The sequence below is a fragment of the Prionailurus bengalensis genome, chromosome E4 (genome assembly GCF_016509475.1).
Source record: "Prionailurus bengalensis isolate Pbe53 chromosome E4, Fcat_Pben_1.1_paternal_pri, whole genome shotgun sequence".
Taxonomy (NCBI): Eukaryota; Metazoa; Chordata; class Mammalia; order Carnivora; family Felidae; genus Prionailurus; species Prionailurus bengalensis.
This window is the reverse complement of record NC_057360.1, coordinates 184,011-203,544: the sequence shown is the minus strand read 5'-3', so window position 1 is coordinate 203,544 and position 19,534 is coordinate 184,011. Positions and strand designations below refer to the sequence as shown.

At 53.2% G+C, this 19,534-nt stretch overlaps 1 protein-coding gene across 5 annotated transcripts in view; it reads right to left on the bottom strand.

The window, feature by feature from the left end:
• Positions 1–5,651: 5,651 nt before the first annotated feature.
• Positions 5,652–19,534, bottom strand: part of DISP1 (dispatched RND transporter family member 1) — a 183,865-nt gene continuing 169,982 nt past the window's right edge. For all 5 annotated transcript variants that reach the window (XM_043567755.1, XM_043567756.1, XM_043567759.1 and 2 more), the window contains 5 exons: positions 19,314–19,437; positions 18,446–18,573; positions 17,691–17,788; positions 15,572–15,669; positions 5,652–9,163 (listed from right to left, as the gene is read on the bottom strand). In XM_043567755.1, coding sequence (XP_043423690.1) covers positions 5,675–9,163; positions 15,572–15,669; positions 17,691–17,788; positions 18,446–18,573; positions 19,314–19,437 — 3,937 coding nt within the window. In that variant the 3' untranslated portion in view covers positions 5,652–5,674. The remainder of the gene's footprint in view (positions 9,164–15,571; positions 15,670–17,690; positions 17,789–18,445; positions 18,574–19,313; positions 19,438–19,534) is intronic.

The window sequence follows — 19,534 nt, the reverse complement described above, 5'->3', positions numbered from 1 at the left end:
TGGCCCATCTGCTAGGTTAAGATGGCATGTCACCTAGTGGGTAGATTGCCCTGTACTCCTTCTGCAAAGTGCCTGTTCATGTCATTTGCCCATTTTCTGACTGGGTGACCTTTTCTTTTAGCTTTGTATGGTAGAGGTACTAATCCCTTGTCTGTTGTAGATGTAAAACTGGTTTTCTTGCAGGTAGTCATTTGTCCTTTGTGATGATCTAACTACTCTGGGCTCTTGGGAGGCAAGGCACCTCCACCTGCAGATGGTTCAGGGCCAAGCTCAGCAGTGTCTGCTGCATAAATAAGTGAATCTACACGTGGATGGCAGATCAATCAAGGGACAGTCTGCATTAGTGAAAACTCTACATTAGGAGATTAAAAAAATTTTAATGTTTATTTATTTTTGAGAGAGAGAGAGAGAGAGAGAGACCATGAGCAGGGGAGGGGCAGAGAGAGAGGGAGACACAGAATCGGAAGCAGGCTCCAGGCTCTGAGCTGTCAGCACAGTGTCTGATGTGGGGCTTGAACTCACGAACAGCAAGATCATAACCTGAGCCAGAGTGGGACACTCAACCGACTGAGCCACCCGGGTGCCCCATGGAGATTTAAAAAATAAAATGTATATTCTGGAAATCGTGTCCATTTTCTGAAAGATTCATCTTCAGTTCAGATCATTGCAGAAAAACTACTGTGGGTCATGGATGTTACTTTTCAATCCCTGGGCATCCTGAGGCCCTCAGAATGAATACGACACACACACATCATGCAGCAGTGCCCATATATGTAAATAGCACATAGGAAACTAGAAAACTGTGCATCTACCCTGACTGAGAACTAAACAAAGATTAACACGTTAATATGTAATTGTGTCATGAGGCATCCTACAGACTGCTAAACTCCACACAATATCAAGGGATCATTAACCATGTTTCTAATAATGACTTTATCTTGGGGGGTTTATGTCATAGAAAAAACTCTGGGCTCCTAGCTTGGCACCGGTCAACTGAGTGACCAGGTTAAGTCCCTCAACCTTGATTTCATCATCTGTGAACAGAGATTTCCGCCCAGCTTACGTCCACCACTCATCACCCAATCTGCACCTGGCAGACCTCTCACGGTACAGGTCATGTAATTTAAGCGAGGAGCACAGGGGCGCCTGGGGGGCTCAGTTGTGTCCGACTAGATTTCGGCTCGGGGCATGATCCTAGGGTCATGGGGTTGAGCCCCGTGTCGGGCTCCGTGCTGACAGTGTGGAGCCTGCTTGGGATTCTCTCTGTCTTTTCCTCTGCCCCCCTCCCTTGCTCACTCTCTCTCCAAAATGAAAGAAATAAAAATTTTTAAAAAATTAAATGAGGATGACGTACAGGTGACCCCAAAAGTATAGTGGATAGAACCATTGATGCAACTTCTAGAACATAAGCAAATGCAGCTTACTGAAAACACAGGGAGACTGACTGGAGAGGGATAAAGTCTTTGTTACTTTGAAGTGTTTGCTGAGATACCCACACTGGAGACACCGTGTGCGCACGTTCTCCACACCACGTGCACCTGCTACCACACCGGCACGTGCACCGACGGCGTCCGTGACACAGAGCCGGCTGACAGCCCGCAGACCGTGCTCCCGAGACGACAGAGTGACCACGGCTGGGGTGGCACCTGTGCAGGGAGTGTGCCTCGTCGAGTCCCTGCCGCCCTGAGCAGGGAGGGCATCGCCGGCTTTAGTTTATAGATTCCGAAGGTGAATCTTCCCTCCATCTTTGGTTAAGGCCTTGCTCCTTCATCCCAGGCAATCCTAATATTCACGAGGCACTTGGACCCTCGTCCCAACACCTTCACGTCTCCACTTGAACAGAAGTCTTCTTGTTCAGTTATCTGTTTTGCAAATTTCTTTTTCTTGGGGGCGTCAGCTCTGCTCCTTACGGACTGAAGCTTTCCTAAAGGCAGGGCTCCCCCTCCTCGGACTCCCTCCCCGTGCCCTGCGCGCATGGCTTTCAGTGAGGCTCTTTTCCCGTGAGCTGCCGTAGGGGCTCCATCTCTCAAGGACTCGGTCTAGTGAGGGAGACAGAGCATCAGGCGGTTGTTAGCACCGGTGCCAGAGGGACCCGACGCCAACGACCAGGGCGGTTTCCTGTGGTCACTCAGGATGCCACACTGTGGAAAGGACCATCGCCTGATTCTCCCAGACCCAAATACGGCAGCACAACACAAAGAACTGGTCTTCCCTCCTGCCCGAAGGGGCTCCAGATTCAGGATGAGCTCTGCAACCCGCGGGGTTTGTAGCTATCAAGCCACAGATGAGAAAAATCAGTTTTTGTTTCCAGAGCAAGATCTGTCCCTACATGTTTTCCAAGTCACAGTGATTTAGAGGAGGGACTGAATTCGGTCTCAAAGTTTGCTTCTCTAGCCTCCGCTTACCCTGGGACAGACAAGCAAGCGCTGTGTGGTCTGTCAGTCTGGCGGGGAAGGTCCCCTGCCTGACATTCGCCGCCTGGACCGTGTGATAGATCTGCAACCACACGAGAATGTTCCATAGTTTGCCCCCCACCCCCTCGGTACGAACCACTGAGAACACATCGCAGCTTAGCTGTTCTGCTTGATCCGAGCACAGGAAGCGCGGCCCCCACGTCACCGAAGTCACAGGGTGGGGCCGCTCACCACTGGACGTCCCCTGACAGAGCTCCTGCCACCACTTACCTTCTTACTCAGGTTAAAAGTTGACGGCTGTCAAGATTACCAAAATCCAAGCCCTTGGAGAAAGTCCAGGCCGGAAGGGAAGAGCCCTTCTGAATGAAAGAGGTCACGGCTTTGCTGTCTGCCCTGCCCGAACTGTAAACCGCCCCAGGTCTCAGGAGGGCCAAGCTGATATGCCACGGACGCCCGTCCCTGACAGCAAGCCACCGCCACTGCCTTCACGTGGATGGACCCGTGCTGTCCCCGGTCATTTGCTCGGCTGCTCCGGTGTGCACACGGTGTGCTCTCCAAACCTTATGAGAACACAAGTTACTCTCTTGGTTTTGTTTTTCTTCATGAAAACCCCAAAATTTGGGCAGTTAAAACATTGTTAAGGACAAAAGGCACAAGATTCTACTAATCAACCATGGATACTCTTTCCTTTTTTTTTTCATATATTTAACGCAAAGATCTGAAACCTCATAGTGTACAAAACCAAACATTAAAGAAAGTGGCTGTTTTACAAAAAGACATTGTAGATTAATATAAAACTGGAAATCAACTAAATGCCAGCGAACATTCTGGAAAGATCCATGATCCATAAAGCGTATTTGAACATTACAGTTTCTTCTGCATAAAAAAAAAAAAAAAAAAAAAAAAAAAAAGATGGCCTCATGACTTCAACACATTTCTTTTTTTTTTTTTTTAATTTTTTTTTCAATGTTTATTTATTTTGGGACAGAGAGAGACAGAGCATGAACGGGGGGGGGCAGAGAGAGAGGGAGACACAGAATTGGAAACAGTCTCCAGGCTCTGAGCCATCAGCCCAGAGCCCGATTCGGGGCTCGAACTCACAGACCACGAGATCGTGACCTGGCTGAAGTTGGACGCTTAACCGACTGCGCCACCCAGGCGCCCCTACACATTTCTATGTTCATGGCTGTGTCTGAACCTTACAAAAAAAAATCCAATTGAATCTTCAGATGTTGTTTTTAACAGAGACTTAACTTTTTTCTTCTAAAATGACTCTCCTTGTTAAAGAGAAAAGACAATTGTGTTCGGTCATTGCTTGCTTGTCTCTCATTCAGAAAGTGTCGCAGCTGCTGGGGGGTGGGGAGGCGGTTTCCATGTGAGGCGAGTGAATCAGGACCCCTTCCTAACCTTCTGCAAGACCCCGCCCGTAACACTAGTCTTCAAATCACCCGTTGCAGTAGTTTCAAAGTTTAGAAGGATTATGGCTGCAGCCCAGAGTACCACGATGAAACTTACTATCACAACAGCGAAGCGCAACTTTAGAGAATATCGTTTCGGGAGGCAGGACGTTTTACGGTGACTCACAGGAGAGAGGAACATACGCGGATGACGGGCGGCTTATTTCAATCAACGCAGCTCTGCTCTGAAAAACTTTGTGCTTTCGGCCCACTGCACTTTCCAATCAAGTTGAGATTTAAGAAGTGAGCTCGGAGGGAAAATGTCAGGGACAAATTTGGGAACGTGGGCTCGCAGCTGAAGGTACGTGCTGTTGTGGGAACGGACGGTGTGCAAACACTTCCCAGGGAAAGAGCTCTTTTCCCCACATGTACTTTGACCTCTTCTCTGCACAGGACAGTGGATGAAATTTCTGTTGAGACAAAACTAGAAACAGGGGCCCTTCGCCGCCCAGTAACGACTTAAAAAAAAGCTTTCTAGTCCCAGCTGACAAATTCTTAAAGAAATTCCTTCATGAAAACATAGCTCAAAGCCCAGAGTCCGGAGGTGAACCCACCACACTCAGGGTTCAGGGCAATGAGGCGACACGGCGGAAAGCCGGACCCGCAGCCCCGGGGCCCACATGTGGCAGACACTGTGCAGAGGCCACGACTGGGCAGCTGGTGTCTGGCGGGGGGCAGTGGAGGGATGTGTCCGTGGAGGACGTCTTTAGGGACACTGTGTGGCAGAAGGATCAGAGACTGTTCTCACTTCAGAGAACAGAAGGAGGACCAGATGGGAGAAGAGCCACGGGACAGCCAGGGGAGTCGGTAGTGAGCCCCTCGTCACGCAAGTGACGAAGGAGCTGGAAAGCTACTTAACGGACCTGTGTGCGTGTACAGCGAACCATAGGTCCCTTCCGACTCCCGATAGCGTTTTTCAGGCCCTGGAATACCGTTCAGAGCCGATCTGGACAACTATTCCCAGAAAATGAGTGATACAGCTTCGGGAAAGAACGCGGTATTTAAGGCACCTCCCCGGGCTCTCTTCAGAGGACCCAGCTGGAGGCAGATGGGAGGGGGGCACTTCACGGGAGAAGCCCCCTCACCCTGAAAGCTTCGAGGGGCCGTGGTCCGTCTTACCTGCGTCAGTCAAATGCGCCCTATCATGTGCTCTCCGGGCCGGACACGTGGCCTGATGTGGACGCAGCCCCCACCCCTGGGTTATCAGGTGTAATAAGGGAACAATCGTACATTGTGGCTACTGTGAAGTCCCCCATTTGGATGTAAACAAGTTATTGGCTTCATGGAAAGTCTACTCACGCAGACGGGCAGAATGCACCATTAAAACGCCGGGCACGGGATCTTTAAGTGAGGCCTCACTGTCGTGTAGTCCCTGGACCCCAGCCAAGGTGGCTCTAATAAAATCAGGATTTATGCGGGGCAAGCAAACGCCCAGATCAGGGTATTGGGGGGAACCTTGTTGCAGGGAGACCTGCGTTTCCGGGCACCTCAGACCCTCGCTCTGTGGCTCGCGGCTACGGGGCGGCAGAGACTCGGACGGGCACACTCGTCAGGCCGGGTATAAAGGTAAAAAACTTTATGAACTTTGTACTGTTTGAAAATATAAAATCCAATAATCAGACAACGCTCCTTAGAAATGTGAATTTGTTGTTTCTCATAAAAAATATAAAAATATTCCATGACTTTTGACAAAGTGCAACTTGTTCCTGCCATTTTTGGGCTCCCTTTCCACACTTACGGGTTTTACCTCCATCTCAAAGGAACAACTGAAAGGCATCAGTTCTGAATTTAGCACTATATTTATTAGAGTGTTTTTATCAACAAACTTTCACCAGAAAGTTCCGAGTGCGTGAACGCAGGGGGCTCACTGGCCTCACAGTCTGCAGAGTCGCCCTCTGGGCAGGACCCGGGCTGCGCGTCCCCGGTTAGATGGTTAAACACAAAGTGTGGTTCATTCTGACCGGACCGTTCCAGATCCTGTGACAAGCACAGCCCCGTGTTCCTGTCCGTCTTGTCCGTCTGGCCCCCTGGACCCGAGCCCTGGTTCCTGGCCCCTCTGCCGCCCTCCACGTGCCCGACGTCTCTGTTCCTAGCAAGCCCCCTTTGGCTGTTCTCAGGATCACAATGCGCTTTTCGTGGGGACCCAGGGCTTCTGCAGACACAGGCCGACGGCCCCACCGTCGGGGGAACGTGCCCCACGCTCGGGAGACCGTGAGTGCGGGTCTTCTCTGGGGCCTGAATGTGCTGCACGGGGTGCAGGACAAAGCTCGTGGGCAGAGGATTCTGCGGTCCCGGTGGCCTCGCTCCGCCCTGCAGGCAGGGACAGTGATGGACGTGCGGGATGGCGCACATGAAGCCTTCGGGGGCCTGGTGTGCGCCCTTCTGCACGTGCACGAGGCTGCCGGCGGGGGCAGCGCACTGGGGACACAGGCCGTCACCCGCCTGCTGGCCGGCATGTGGGCCAGGCGTCAGGTGTCTGTAGGCATCTGGACAAGTGCATGTCTGACTCAGAGAGAAGAAGTGACACACGGCGTGCTGCTCGAGAGGGGGCGGGAACGGGGCACCGCCGCCATCGCCCCCGGGGCCTCTGCTGTACGCGGCACGCACCGGCATCCCGAAGTTCCTCGCGGGGCCGTCGGAAAACTCGGAGCAGATGTGGGTCTCCTCGGAGGCGCTGCCGCTGCGGGACGCCAGGGGCTCTAACTCATAAAACTCATGCTCCATTTCGGATTTGGGGGCCCTGGGATCTAAATGATATGCATTCACGGTGTGTGTTTTGCTTTGTCCCTTGTCCCCGGGGCTCGTGGACACGGCGTGGGAGAAGGCGCCACACCGGAGTCTCCCAGGTAAAGGAATCTGACCGCAGGCGCCCTGGGGCCCGAGGCAGCGGCACAGGCACTGGAAGAAGAAGGTGGCGAAAGCCCAGCTGACACACATGATGAGCATCATGAAGGTGCCCAGCTGGGTGTATGCCAGAACCGTGGACGGCATCATCATGGCCCCGGCCACAAAGGTGGTCAGAGCGGCCATGGCCATCGCGGAGCCCATGCGACTCAGGGAGAAGATCACCTTCCCCTCCCGGTCGGCATCCGGGGCCAGGCGGTAAGCGACCCCGTAGTGGACGGCGAAGTCCACGGACAGGCCGACCGCCACGGAGATGGTCACCGACTCCAGGACGTTCAGCTCCCAGCCCAGCAGGACGAGAGAGCCCACGGTGACAAATATGGTTCCCGTGATCGAGACGATGGCGAAGAGGCTGATGAAGACGTTCAAGGTGGTGAGCAGCATCACGCTGAACGCCACGGCCACGGAGAGCCCCATGGCGATGAGGGTGCCATCCGAGAGGCTGTCCTGCAGGTCGTAGAACTCCAGGTTGCTGACGAACCAGCCGTTGCTGAGGCCCTCGGGGGCCGAGCTCAGCTCCCTGGAGATCCACGCGTCCACCTCCTTGTAAAACTGGTGCATCTTCTCGTAAGCCAGCGTGAACAGGTAGGTGCTCTGGAACTCGAGCACGACGGCCCTGATGGTGTCGTTGATGTCAAACCTCGGCCCCGGCGTCTTGCTGTCCAGGTGGTACCCCGTGCTCCGTTCCAGCTCCATGATGGCCCTCTTGATGCACAGCTCAAAAATCTCCTGCTTGTAGGGGAAACTCCAGCGCCTGCAGCAGAGGTACAGGGCCGGCTCGTCGCAGTCCTGGTTTTCCATCCACTGCTTGAACGTCTCGATGAAGCAGCTCGTGAAATCCTGCTCATCCGTCTGGTGAAAGAAAGTCTGGTTTCTCAGCTTTTGACAGAAGTGCAAGATCCAGACCTGGGAAGCAGGGCTCGCGATGTTAAAGCTGCCATCCAGGGCCAGCTTCCCTTTGCTCTTGGGGTTCAGGGGGTCGCCGTTGTCCTCTGGGGACACGCCCCAGACCACCGTGATGGGCATGTGCAGCTCCTCCCCGCGGCGCACGCGCTCAAACATGAAGAGCTTTTTGTACTCGGCGTCGTAGCGCTCGAAGGGGTGCGAGGCCCTGAAGAGCTGGAACTCATTCAGCTCTAGGGAGGGGAGCTTCATCTTGGGGTTCACGCACACGACGTAGGCCCCGCCCACGGTCAGGGCCAGGAACCAGAACAGCCAGACGTAGCGGAACTTGATGACCACGCACGGCAGCACCTTCTCGAAGAAAACTCGCGAGGCTTCGGAGACGGCGAACAGCAGCCGGTGGCACTTCCGGCGAGCCGCCGCCCAGCAGCTCTTGCCGACGTACTGCTGCTGCGGCTTCCGGAAGCCGCTGAAGAGGTTGAGGAGGTACCGCTCGTGCAGGACGACGACGGCCGGTAGCCACGTGACCATCAGCACGTAGTTCACCAGGACGGCCGTGCCCGCGTACACGCCGAAGCACCGGATGGCGGTGATGTTGCTCACGTAGTTGGCGTAGAAGGCCGCGGCCGTGGTGAAGCTGGTGACGAACATGGACAGCGCCGCGTGCTGCAGGGTGACGCCCACCGTCTCCGCCGTCCCCGCGTGGGGCTGGTCGCCCTTGGCGTGGCTCCAGACGTCACACAGGACGAACGCGTCGTCTGCGCCAATTCCGACCAAGATGACGAGCGCGGTGAGGTTCATGAACGGGAAGAACTCGAAGCTGAACACCACGCGGTAGAGGAAGTAGGAGACGATCAGGGAGCTGATGACGGCGAACACGGTCATGAGGGTGATGAACAGGGACCGCGTGTAGGCGCACATGACCAGCAGCACCAGCAGGACGGCGATGGCCGGGTACGCCGTGTCTGTCAGGAGGTGGTCCTGGAACAGGCTGTGCTTGAGGCCGAACTCGATGCCGGCCACGCTGGTGACGCCGTCGGAGCCGTTCCAGGCCGCGAAGTTGTCCAGGTAGATGTCCATCATGCTCTCCCCTTTCTCCGTGGGGGAGAAGAGCATGCTGTACCTCAGCGCGGGCGCGGTGGGCTCGGCGGCCCTCGGGGCCACGAAGTCTTTGTCCACCAGGTAGTGCAGGATCTGGTACACGGCGTTGTACTTGGTGCACTTGCGCGGCACGCCCGTGCACTTGAGCTGGCCCTTCCTCCTGGCCGCCGCGTCCCAGCAGTCGGGCCCGAGCGTGCCGTTGTGGTAGTGCCTGGCGCAGGTCCGCAGCAGCTTCAGGGTGTGAGCGACGTCTCGCTCCACGACGTTCTGGCAGGACGACCGGTTGTTGAGGATGGCGATGTAGTTCCCCAGCGTCCAGCTGGGGCAGCAGGACGCGGCCGTGGTCCTCTGGCACAGGTCCCCGAACTGCGGGTGGGCTCTGATCTGCAGGGAGAGACGCGGAGACCGGCGTTTAAAACCGCTTCCCTCAAAGGTCCGAGTTAAGGCGGCCTGGGGGGGGGGGCGGGAGGCGTTGTAAGGGCTAGTTGACCTCCTCCTAGGACGAGGTGGGCGTCCCCCAGGCCTGCGCTGCGGGCGGGCGGGCGGTGGGGGGGGGGGGGGGGGGCGGGGCAGCAAACTGCGCGGCGCACTGACGCGCAAGCGCGAAACGACCGGCGGTTTGGTTTTAAGGAGACAGAGTCAGCGCCTTTTCGCGACGCAGGCCTTCGGAGTCTCTTTAGAAAGCAACAAAAAGGACGGGCCACGCGGCTTCCGTATACACACCTGCAGGATTAATTCAGAGAACGGACAACAGCTGTCTAATTGACAGAGGGACCAATGGGTGGCTTTGCCTAAAGCTTCTGGTCGTCGGCATGAAACCTCTGGTGACAGGGAGCTAGATCTCAGCCAGCTTAGCTGGAAGCCAAGACGATATCCCCCAGAAAACCGTCCGCGAGCCCGGAAGTGACCCTGGTGATGTCAGGAGCAATGGTCCTCGGTTAAAATATCCCACATTTCTGATTTTTTAAAAATATATGTGTACACTTAATGAGACAAATAAGCAGGCGTTGGTTTCTTCCACATCCTTAAAGGCTCATTCAAGTTGGATAAAACTCCTTTTGGGGTTTGGGGAAAGCACGACAGTTCTGGATTTAGTGTGGACAGCGCCTCATTTAGAACACTGTCCCACCACCGCCCAAACCTGTAAATTACATGAGTGGCCCCCTCCCGAGAGCCGGTTTAGGAAATATCCGCCTTCTCTTGGGCCTGCCAGAGACTTCTCTTCGGAGGGTGGCCCACTCATCTCGGTTTATCAAAGGCTGTTCCAGGGAGGAAACTCCAAAGTTCAAGGAGGGTGTGACAGTTTCTTCTACTGGGATTAAACGACTCCACCTTTGCGCTTAATCAATCATATGCTGAAGTATCTTTGCAAAGCAAAGGGAACGTGGGGACAGATCGCGTCTTTGGTACTTAGACTCATCCAACAACCGGCTTCCCACGCCTCTGGCTGTCGAGACCCCTGAGCGGGACCAGTCCTGGCAGGCGGGTGTAGAGGAAACACTGCACGTGTATCCCAAGCATCAGAGCCAGGTGACCCACCATGGGATTCATTGTCTGCTTCTGTATACATTTGAAATTTTCCATAATTAAAAAATGTTAAAGACTACTCTGTTGAAGGTGAAGAAAAATGAGCCCAAAGGGTTATGATTCAGGCATACTAAAATGGTTATTTTAACAAAGGCTTAATTTTTAAGCTCATTTCCAGAGAGCAATAATTACCTGACATTTTATAAACTGGTATGATTAGTATTTAATTCTTTGTAGGTAAAAACATTCACATATGCTAACATAGGGGAAGCTCTGGGATCACGTCTCTCTGGTTTTCATGGCAGATAACCAGCTTTGCCCCACAGAGAAGTATCACACCAGCCCCTGGAGTCGGCCTGGTGACTCAGGAGAAAGGGAACGTAGCCCCGACGTCTGAGTTTCAGATGGAGGAAAATGCATCCATTATGAAGCCCGCCGTCAGCTGAGAGGAACAGACGTGTAGTTGTTGAAATAACCACATGCCAGAGAGAAAGGAAATAGAGTTGCCAGCTAAAACTAGGCAAAAAATAACCTTCAATAACCTTTTCAAGTAACAGCAGGGTTTGTGTGTGTGTGCCTGACCAGAGATTACAAAGTTAGACAACATAAATGCAGACTAAAGACGGTCGTATTTTGATGGCTGTTATCAAAAACACATGCCAGTGGGGCCCCTGGAGACCAGCCCTCAAATCCAAAGGTGGTGTTGGCTGATGTACAACCTTCCACACAGTTTTCGAGGACCCTGACAGGGTTAGAAGGGACAGAGGAAAGCTGTTGTGACCGATACTCTTTACCCCAAGTTGGATGCCAGCACCCTGAATCTAAAGGGTTGGAGTCCAAGAGAATGTTTAGGCTTTTGGGGAGTAAAGCCCTATGTTCCCCTCCATCTGTCCATCCACCTGTCTGTATGTCCATCCATCTACCCATCCACCCACCCGTCCGTCCACCCATCTACCTACCCACCCATTTGTCCATCCACTCACCACCCATCCATCCGTCCATCCACCCACCCGCCCATCCATCTGTCCATCCACGAAGCCACCTGTCCATCCACCCATCTACCTACCCATCCATCCATCTGTCCATCCACCAAGCCACCTGTCCATCCACCCATCCACTCAAAAGAAAAACAATACTTGTTGAGAACCTACACATGAAGAGTAAGGTACAGCGATCCTTGCCCTTGAGTTACGCACAGTGAGGCAGAGAAATAAAAAGCTCAAGTCACTATAATTCGACAGGGGAAGCAGCAGGGATGTGTAAGGGTCTGTGTGAACCTGCAGAGGGGGCACCCGCGTCTGAAGGGCTTGGTTGTTCATGACGGGGATGGCGAGACCCACAGGCGTTTGTCGTGCTGTGGGTCTTAAAGAGATCACAAGCAGGCGATCTTCACGCAGAAAGCAGGTTTTCAGAAAGAGATTCGCGGGAATGATTTCAAAATCTTTTAAGTTCTCAAACTGGGAACTTTCAGTGAAAGTAATTTCTTGTAATTTAAGAGCAGGTGGCCTTTCTGTTCTCGTCAGTCACAGACGGGACGTTTTAGGGAGTCATTCTGCTTCTATGGCTATAACAGGTCTGTGCACACACCCATTTCCAGAGAGCAGCAGGGGTGAGGCTGACTTAGAATGGGAGGAAGCAAGAGAAGAGAGAAAAAGAAGACACTGGCAGAGTTTTCAATGGTGCCTTAACCTGTAAAGCTACTGGCTCGGCCGGAGGCACTTTAAGAGGCTGAGAGAAGAATGACGATCAGCACGGGGTCTCATCCACTCTTCTCCCACGTGACACCCCTCTTGTACTGAAAGCTCAAGGGACCCAGGGAGACGAGGCACAGCAGGGCCCCGCTGTCCTCTGTAACACAAGTACCACACGTTTCTGGAGTGCACTAAGCTGCAGGGGGGCTCACGTGTCCACAAAACTTACCCGGTAAACAGGGTGTTAGGCGCTAAATCTCACATCTCTTTGACAAGCTGGTTGCTTGAGTGCTAAGTTCCATGATGGGCAAAGACTAAGAATCAGGGTAAAGGGTTTCCAGCAGAGTCAGGACCCGGGAAACACTCCGCCGGGTCTGATGGCCATCCGCCAGCGTGTCCCTTGGGATGTCAAGGCAGAAAAGGGTAATGAAGATCCAGGGAATCCGCTGAGCAAACCAGCATCGTGTCAGGCGGTACACGACAGCATCAGAAACAGGAGCCACTCGCTTTGGAAACCAAAGCCCATCGGAATCCTGAGCACCAGGGGCACATAACTTCAAGGGAATCTGGGGTTTGAGCTCAGTGCGCTGCAAACACAAGCAGGTGACAAGGGACACGTGTGGCCTCGCTGAGCCCTCACCCCGATTACCAGCCATTTTCCGGTCACCGCACCCGCCGTTAAGCCCTCTTGCTCAGTACCCCTTGGTGTGGGTCCCATCCAGCTGGATGGCTGCTGGAGCGCAAGGGCGGGGGTGGGGGTGAGGGGAGGAGGAGGGAGAGGCTGACAGGCGGCGTGTGCACAGTTTGCGTGAATCACGACCAGGACAAATAACGCTCTGCAAAGGGTCTCGACCCGGGAGACCCGGAAAGGGTACGGTAGTCACCTGCAGACTGAGCTGCTAGGCGACAGTTACTACGTCGGGTGTCAGGGAATGCACGATCTCTGCGAGGAAGGTTTACCGTTCCGTACTCACTGCAGAGGCTGTGTGTGCCACTATTAAAAACAGCATTTAACAAGGAAAATTACAACCTGCTCTATGAGGTGGGAATTCTGGGGCCTCGACCCCCTATTTATTCATTTGTCGTTGTGATCTGTAACTGGCTTGACCATTCCTGCAGACGCACGTCTTGGGCCTGCTCCTCAGATTTTCAGAAGACTAGATGCTTGCCACATTCTTGCAGGAATTGCAAACCCGAACTCACGGCCATCCGGTCCTGATAACCAGAGCACGCGGGGAAACAGACAAGAGGGCACACCGCTCCTTCAACAGTCTAAATGTTGCACATGCATCAGGCCAAACCACTGGGAAGCCACATATTTAGATTTTACTGCTTTAATCCCCTGCAGAAATTGCTTTTGCCGGAACATTCTCCCGCTGCCAGCCTGAGGCACGGTTTAGAAATCCGCTCCAATTGAATACTGTGCGTCCCGTAAGCATGGTGGTACTTAACTTAAGGACTCTGACGGACGCCATACTTCTTCTACGGAGGCCACGGGGATGGTGCTCCCCGTATTAGTACGAGGGGAAGGGGAGCGTCTTCTAAAACACATTTGCTGCCCTATTTACCTGACTTTTGTCACCAATTGCGAGTCCTGTTTTGCTCTGGCTGCCAGGGAGGGAGGAGGGAGGAGTGCGGCTCACGGCCGTGCCACCGCGTACTGATCGCACCGTTCCCGTCCCTTCAGTTCTGTTACATTAGCCTTTTTGTGAGCTGCCTAGTCCTGCTGGCGTTTATCGTCTGAGAGAGTCTGACACACACCCACACGTACACGAGACAGCGTCCACTCCCGTGGTGCCACAGCACTGCGTACGGGCCTTGGGCCTCTGGGTCCGTTCGGAGCCCAGCAGTGCTCACAGGATCGGCTGTTGCTCTTGTAAAAACAACGTACTTTCTAGGCCACGAGGGCTCTGTGAGGATCATTTCGGTGGGAGAGGGCGTGTGTGATAACACAAGACAAAACAGAAGAGGGGTGGTTGTCTTCTGCAGCATGACGCATGGCGGGAAACAGAGACTAACGTCAGGCTGGGCTCAAATCCCACACCTGCCGCTGACCACCTGCACGGACTTTCCCCATCCACAAGACAGGCCAATAGTAGGATTTAATTCATGACATTATCACAAGGACTTAAGGAAACAGTCCAGTGTCTGGAACACATCCTGACAAATCCAACAAAACCCAACAAACACCATGAATCAGCTGCGGGAATTCGGTCTCTTCAGAGTCTTTGGGGAGGGAAGGTTAAAAGGTCAACAGCAAAGGTGGGAAAGGAAGGACCGGAAGCCGTGGAGTTGCGGCACTGCTCTCCCGTGAGCGTGGTTACCACACAGCCATGTGTGAACAGGAGCCACGGGCGCCACGGTGGCAGGGCTGCTGGGGGTGGGGGGGGGGGCGATGTCTCGCACATGCTAAACAGGGCTGTGCGCATTTACTCCTTGAGAGTTAACTTTCCATACGAGACGGGCTGTGACTCGTCCACAGTTTCCGAATAATGAACTGAGAGCTGTAGAAGAGAAGAAAATAAGGCAAACAAAGACTGACCGCTGATTAAGACACTTTTGTAGGTTTGTTTGTAGGTGGCCAGTGACTTTGGTCTGTTGGAGCCAGGCAGACAGAAGATGGCCCTCACAGAAAACCCTGGTGGCCCGACCAGCAGGAGATGCAGTCTTTCAGGATGAGGAGGAGAGTCATGGGGCCCAGAGGTGACCTGGGCGAGCCGCTCAGTTCACAGAAGGTATGTGAGTCAGCATGGTGGGCGCTGGCCCTGTGGCCCCCAAGAGCCCTGTCTGCTTCCCTGAGAAGCCCCGTGGCCGGGGTGCTGGGGCGTCAGGCTCGCTCTTAGGAGACACGTGATCAGGTTTCCAGCAAAGCAGGGACTTCGGGCTAAGTTAAGAGTTACGCTAGGAGACCGGTGAGCGCCTTCCCTGCTGCTGGGACGGGTGCACGAGTGGCCCCGAAGGCAGTCTCGACTCGGAGAATCTGCCTCTGAGCACACGGAGCTGACAGCCCTTCCAGAGCCCGGAGGCCGACCCCACGTTTTCTGGGGCTGACCTCTTTCGGCTCCAGAGACCAAGAGCAGAGGGCTTCTTGCGTTGTATCCTCTGTCCTCAAGGGGTCTAGAGTTCAGGGCACCCTGGACTGGAGCGCTCGCCATCTACACACCCACACGCCTCGATTTCTCCTTCCCTAGCCTGTGCCCTGAATCTGCCCCAAAGACCCGCTGGTTGACTGCCTGGTTAGGCCGCGGACAGCCGCCTCAGCAGGCAACAACAGAAGTGGCTTAGGAAAGACAGAGCACCACCACAGAAAGGAAACATGCTGTGAAATTAAGACAAAAGACTGGACAGAGAACAGGGGTAGGAAAGAAAGAGTTCTTTATTGAAGAACATGGGGGCGCAGAGGCACCTGCATCCGAGGAGGTAGGAGTGTGGGGCGCCGGCCTCTGGCGGGTGGTCCCCGGGACTCAGGCACTGGGAACACTTACGTTCCAGCGGTTACCACGTCAGCAGGGAAAGGACTTTCAAAAATCTAATCTTATTTGCTGCAAATGAATTTCAGTTTTGCTTTACGTACCCTTGCATTGTCTATACTGCACATGGATTTAATCGCAGGTAAACTCCACAGGGTCTCCCCTCCAGCTGCTGTGAACACCACTCTGGAGTACCGGTCGCCTGGTGACACGAAAAAAGAAAAGAAAAAGGTTGTAACTGCCCATCAGACTCCGCTTTCAGGAATAGCTCGAACGGGAAAACACAAGTCAGTAACAGCAGGGGATCCTTTCCCCATTTTCCAGGAGAAAAATGTAAAAAAAGAAAGCAAACACTGCCATAATATTATTTTGGTTCAAAGCCTTTGTCTACTCACTACATCTTAAAAATCGTAGGAGTCATAGAACAAACCTATTTCTGATCAGACTGTGATTCGGATGAGCAATCTGTAAGAACTCTCTGCATGAAATTAATTGCACGCCTCCCTCTTAATTTCGAAACACGTCGCCACAATGGCGTACAAATCCCTGGAAGGCTGTGCTGAACATCAAGCGTGGGTGTTCTCCATGGCTTCGAACCAGGGACGACAGATGCCAGGAGATCAACTTAAGAGTGCTAAAAACAGTCAATCGGGTACCACGGGCTGCCCAGGATCGCCGACATATGCGGCGTTCCAGCTGGGTCCGCAGTCTCCCTGCTACACCAGAGTTGAGAATGAACACTGGGAACATCTCACTAACACAGAGTGTGTTTCTGATGGGTCCGGCTGCGGGACAGACTGGACGGAGCACGGCCCTGGCGGCAGACCTGGTGTGACCAGGTCCCAGCTCTCCGGATGAGCAGCTTCTCTGAGCCTGGGCTCCTGATCTGTAAGCACGTCTCTCCCAGTTGCAAGAATTAAAGGAAAAACAGCACTCGGTAAGGGCTGTTCCTGCCTCCTCAGTCATTAGAACTTCATTCAGTAGAACAGAGTGGATTCACTACGTTATCTGAAATGTGTAACTGTGCTGAAAAAGAAAACCAATCTGCAAATTTGTAAATAAAGCTTTACTATGTGAGCTTTTATTCATGATTATGAAGTTTTCTTTAGTAAACTCTTCATCAGATGGCCATTATCTTATGTTTATTGGTTTTGAAGAGCAAAATGAGCCCCTGGAAACAAACACCTCCTCCAGGGAGCCGGCCGGCTTTCCTCCAGGCGGGGCCGTACCGGGGGCACAAGTGTAGTGTGTGGGCTGCTGACACAGAGGGGCCACATCTCGTGTGTCTGCTGATATCTGTCCTGATTAGTCAGAAACACATAGCACCACCTGACCTAGAGGAACCAGCCAGGACAGTCGACTGACCAGACTTCGGCTTTTCTAACAAGACGCAGAAAACAACACACGAGTTCCTCCCTGGGACCAGGACAGAAGCCTCCCTGGTCTCCTTTCCATCTCTCGGTTACTGTGCTGTGAGACAGCTTCCAAAGTGCAGACCCTCAGGCCGGACAAGATCAGCGAGGTCCTCTAGTTCTCTAACGAGACAGGAAAATACACGCTTTAGGGGGAGTGTCAACAGGGAAAAAAAGCTGAATTCGGAAGGGCTTTGGGGTCCGTGTTCACTGAAGGGCTCTCCAGGGCTGACCGGGCTCCTCCAGGCAGGCCCCTCGCTCGCGGGGAGAAGCTGTTAGTGAATCTGCTGCCTGCGTTCGAACACCTGGAGGTTCCACACGAACGTATGGGTTCTTGACCTCAGGGAAGCCCTCACGTTTCTTCCAGGCCACGGTCTGTGCAGCCAAGTGGCTACGACACGGACACGTCCCGCAGCCTGCCGCGCACACGTTATGGGTCGGCCCCGCGGGACGGTATTCCGCGCATCCTTCTATCTCTAGTGCCTAAGGCGCAGAGAAGCTGTCGACAGACGCTTTCTCATGACTGAAAGTATTTTTTCAATAACATAAGACATTTAAGAGGACTTGAAATTTGGGGCAACCAGGTCAAGAATTTTACTAGATGTTTTATCTTCCATAAAACGGAATGGGATTACGCAATAATCTCTCATTGATTTTTACTGTAGGTGAATACGTTCAGGTTAGTGGTTGGCCGGCCCAGAGCAGGAAAACGGCTTCAGCTCCCCCACATCCTCCTCCCCGACTCGGTCTAACCACACTCGTCTCGAACACCGGGAGGCCCGAGGGGCTGTTCACCTGCGAGGCCACTCACTCGGAACGTCGCAGAAAAAGCTGTCCCTGTGGAAGTCCCAGTCGACCTCTCTTTTCTCTCGTTCATAGTGATCATCGGACCACCTGTCGTCCCGGTGGCTGAAAGGGAAGGACAATGTGAGAGGCAGGGACGTGCTGGTGACCGTGCGGGGAAGGCGGTCGACCACGCTGGCACAACGCCGTGTGACGGCCAATGGAGGACTTGCGGTAATAAGAATGTGCAGGGGCGCCTGGGGGGGCTCAGTTGGTTAGGCGGCCGACTTCGGCTCAGGTCGTGATCTTATGCTTTGTGGGTTCGAGCCCCGTGTCGGGATCTGTGCTGACAGCTCAGAGCCTGGAGCTGCTTCAGATTGTGTCTCCCTCTCTCTCTGCCCCTCCCCCACTCATGCTCTGTCTCTCCCTGTCTCAAAAATGAATAAATGTTAAAAAAAAAAAAGAATTTACAAATAAAGGACTATTTCGAGGCCAGTAAGTGTACTGGTAACGGTGTATCCTGAGTCACAGCCTGTGTAGCACTTGAAATTTAGCATTAATGTAAGCAAGCAACATTCACTTCCTCACTCGTGTAAAAGAAAAAAACCCAAACCCTCACTTTCCACTCGAATGCAACAACATCTTAAAAGACAGTGAGAATGCCAACAAATCCAGTGGCAAAGATTTTGAGCCACACGTTTGCATCTAATCATTTTGCTCAGATACTGCTTAAAAGTGGAATTCGTTAAGCAATGTTCTGTGTAAAAGTTAACAAATAATTACCTCTTGGCTTGTTCATCTGCATACTTAAAAGGGTAGTTTGCTAATGTCGCTTTGTATCCCGTGTTTTTCACCATGTTATTCCACGTGACCAGTCTCTGGCCTATCGTAGTCCCTCTTGGTTCAAAGCCCTGAGACAAAATATCACAGACTCTCATTAGTGTACGTCACGTAGGCTCGGTGTAGTTCTAGGAGCGGGAGAGCCACGTCCACAGACGTGCAGGCCCTCCCCAGGCCCTCTCCACCGCTGCCCCGTGGCCGATGGCACCGAAAGGGGGGCCCGACGTGACGGCAGCCACTGCTCGCCACGACGAGGCAGTGGGGTTGGTTCTCTGCTGCGTTAGCCGTCTCGGCAACAAGGAAAACTCGTATCTGAAGGTTCTCTTTCCAGTTCATACCTAAGCATCCAGCAAACACTTTGATGTTATGAAAACTTACGGTCGCATCAGATTATGTCATGCACGTTAGTGTTTTACAGGAACGTTTACTTAAAAACAGACCCTGCTCTCTCTTAGTAATACTGAAGTTCCTCTAACTCCTTCTGGGTGGAAAGAAGAGACATTCAGTCCTAACGACTTCACAAAAACACTTTTATAGAATGCAGATTCTCCATTTTATTGATTTTTGGCTTAAATGTGGGAGCCAAGAAGCAAAATTTCCAGATTTGTAATGGTGAGTGGGTTCCTTGACCTTTTAAGAGCCTGAAACCACGATGGCACAAGTTTACTCTTCAGAAGGAGAGCTGCACCCCTACCGACAGTTCGAGAAGGTTTTAAAACGGGTCGTAATTACATAATGTAACATGCATTAAAATACTGAATTTTCTGAGGTCATTTTGGGCGAAAGAAGTTTGAGTGGCCGTTTTCCTTACCAGCAGTGGGTCGGAGAAGTCGGGCAGCTCGGGCACTAACACCCCGACCAGGGCACAGACGACGATGAACGCGGTACACATGCCCAGGACCACGACGGGCCAGTCGGCGATCAGGGACGCATAACTGTGGAGCAGAGAGGACACAGGAGGCCGCTTAGGAGCGGCAAGAGGGCTCCCTGCCGAAGACAGCGTCTGTGAAATCCTCCTGGTTCAGACCTGGT